Source organism: Apis dorsata, unplaced genomic scaffold (assembly GCF_000469605.1).
Source record: "Apis dorsata unplaced genomic scaffold, Apis dorsata 1.3 scaffold_199, whole genome shotgun sequence".
Taxonomy (NCBI): Eukaryota; Metazoa; Arthropoda; class Insecta; order Hymenoptera; family Apidae; genus Apis; species Apis dorsata.
In genome coordinates, this window is record NW_006263483.1 from 69,516 (window position 1) to 71,601 (window position 2,086).

The following is a 2,086-nucleotide window of genomic DNA, read 5'->3' on the forward strand; positions in this document are numbered from 1 at the left end:
CAACAGTAGACGAACATTTTCAACTGCTTTTAAATTGTAAAGAAGAAATTGATTCTAATTTTGTGAAAGTGGCACCAGACAATCTACCTGAGTGGTACGATGAAAATTTATTCAAAAAGTGAGTTCAAAAAAAAATGATATAAATAATATAATCGAGTATAAAATTAATGAATGAAAATTTCAATTTTAGAGGTCAACAATTCTGTATGGATTATTTACTAGCAATAGTCGGTGCAAATCTATCAGGTTTAATAGCGATATTGGCAGTCCCAGATATATTGGAGGTAATATATTTTGAATATCGGTTGATTTCTTCTCAAACATTTCCAAGAAATAACAAGAATGATTATTTATAAATCATATTCTTTTATTATATATCAAAAATTTTATAAATAATAGAGAGAAAGTATATAAAGTATATAAAGAGAAAGTTTTTCAAAAAGTTTTTAAAATTCTAAAAATTATATTTATATATATAGTTTTAATATATTTTTCGTATATTATGAACGTTTTATCATTTTAATTAGATGATATAAAAACTTTTTCGAATGTTCGTCAATATAAGCAAACAAACTAATAGAATTTATCAAAATCTTTATATTCGATTATATCTTTATAATCTTTATATAAAATTGAAACAGATATAATGATTAAATTTAATTTTATCAAATTTCACATTTCAGATTCTCGTAAGTACGAAAAATAATATTACGGTACCTTTATCTTACAAACGATACGCCCAAACAATGTTACATATGTACGCACTTCAAAAAACGGAAATACTAAGCTCAGATTCGTTGTGAGTTAAATAAATATTAATTTATTTAAATAGAATAGTTATTATTCCATAGAATAGTTAGATAAAATATATATTCTATGGAATTTATTAGTTATTTATTATATAATTATATATATATTATATAATTATTTATTAATATATTATTTATTATTTATTAATATTCAAGGTGGTTCAAGGTAATAAATGCCATCCGATGGAGGCATGCTAGTGCTAGTAAAAAAAGAATTGAGAAAGGTCTTAATGGAATATATCAAAAGGATATGGCAATTACGCAATTCGGTTTCATTGGATATGTTTTTTTGGTACCAGAAAAATTGGGACTGGCAAATACTGAAAAATATATGTTAGGTTTTAAACATTATTGGGAAGTTATAGGATATTTATTGGGCATATCGGACAGGTAAATATATTAATAAAACATTAGAAATTTTATGTATGTATGTTTAATATGATAAATATATCGTTTTACGAATAAATTAAATTATTTCCATGCTTTTAGAATGAATATTTGTAGAAAAACGGTAACGGAAACAAGAGAATTATGTAAAAGAATACAAAATGAGATAATAGCAAAACACTTGAACGACCCGCATCCGAAATTTACGGAATATGTAACGAATGTAATGAAAGGAATTTGGCATATGGATTTATCGATCAATCATGACACTTTCATGTATTTCACATATGATTTGACAGGGATAAAATGTTAGTTTGAGTGAAAATGTATTTCGTTATTTTATTTTTATTCAAAAGTAATTAACCGATTAATTTTTTTTCTAGACAAGAAACCTCTCTCATGGTACTCGTATCTAAATTTGAAATATCGTCAATTTATATTATATATGTACGGTAAGTGAGATTGTTTTGAATTTACTTTTTAAAAATTTAAAAACTATGCAATTAAAATTCTACTTTTAATAAAATTATTTCTAGATAAACCATATATTGGCTTCGTAGTACGAATGATATATAATAAAATAGTAACAATAACCTTCTGGATGATTGCAAACTTCCCAATACTAGCATGGATATCATTTGGAAAGGAAAAACAATCATTAAATCTTTATCCAAATCTATAACAATAATATTATTATATAAAACTATATTTATATAATATATTTATAAATTTCATATATTTTATATGTAAAAAATTAATTGATGATTTTAAGTTAATAAATATTAATATTAAAAATACTAATATTAATAAAATATAAATTTATAAAATATTTTTAAGGTATTAAAATTATCTACGTAAATTATATAAATAATTTTTATTTTTTAATTTTT

The 2,086-nt window shown here is 22.4% G+C and overlaps 1 protein-coding gene across 1 annotated transcript in view; it reads left to right on the forward strand.

Moving 5' to 3' along the window:
- Positions 1-1,915, forward strand: part of LOC116185520 — a 2,500-nt gene extending 585 nt beyond the window's left edge. The window contains exons 3-9 of the mRNA XM_031510070.1: positions 1-118; positions 191-284; positions 684-799; positions 966-1,199; positions 1,299-1,504; positions 1,580-1,648; positions 1,733-1,915. The exon at positions 1-118 is cut by the window's left edge and continues 2 nt beyond it. Of these exons, the coding sequence (XP_031365930.1) occupies positions 1-118; positions 191-284; positions 684-799; positions 966-1,199; positions 1,299-1,504; positions 1,580-1,648; positions 1,733-1,878 (983 nt within the window). The 3' untranslated portion in view covers positions 1,879-1,915. The remainder of the gene's footprint in view (positions 119-190; positions 285-683; positions 800-965; positions 1,200-1,298; positions 1,505-1,579; positions 1,649-1,732) is intronic.
- Positions 1,916-2,086: the final 171 nt, after the last annotated feature.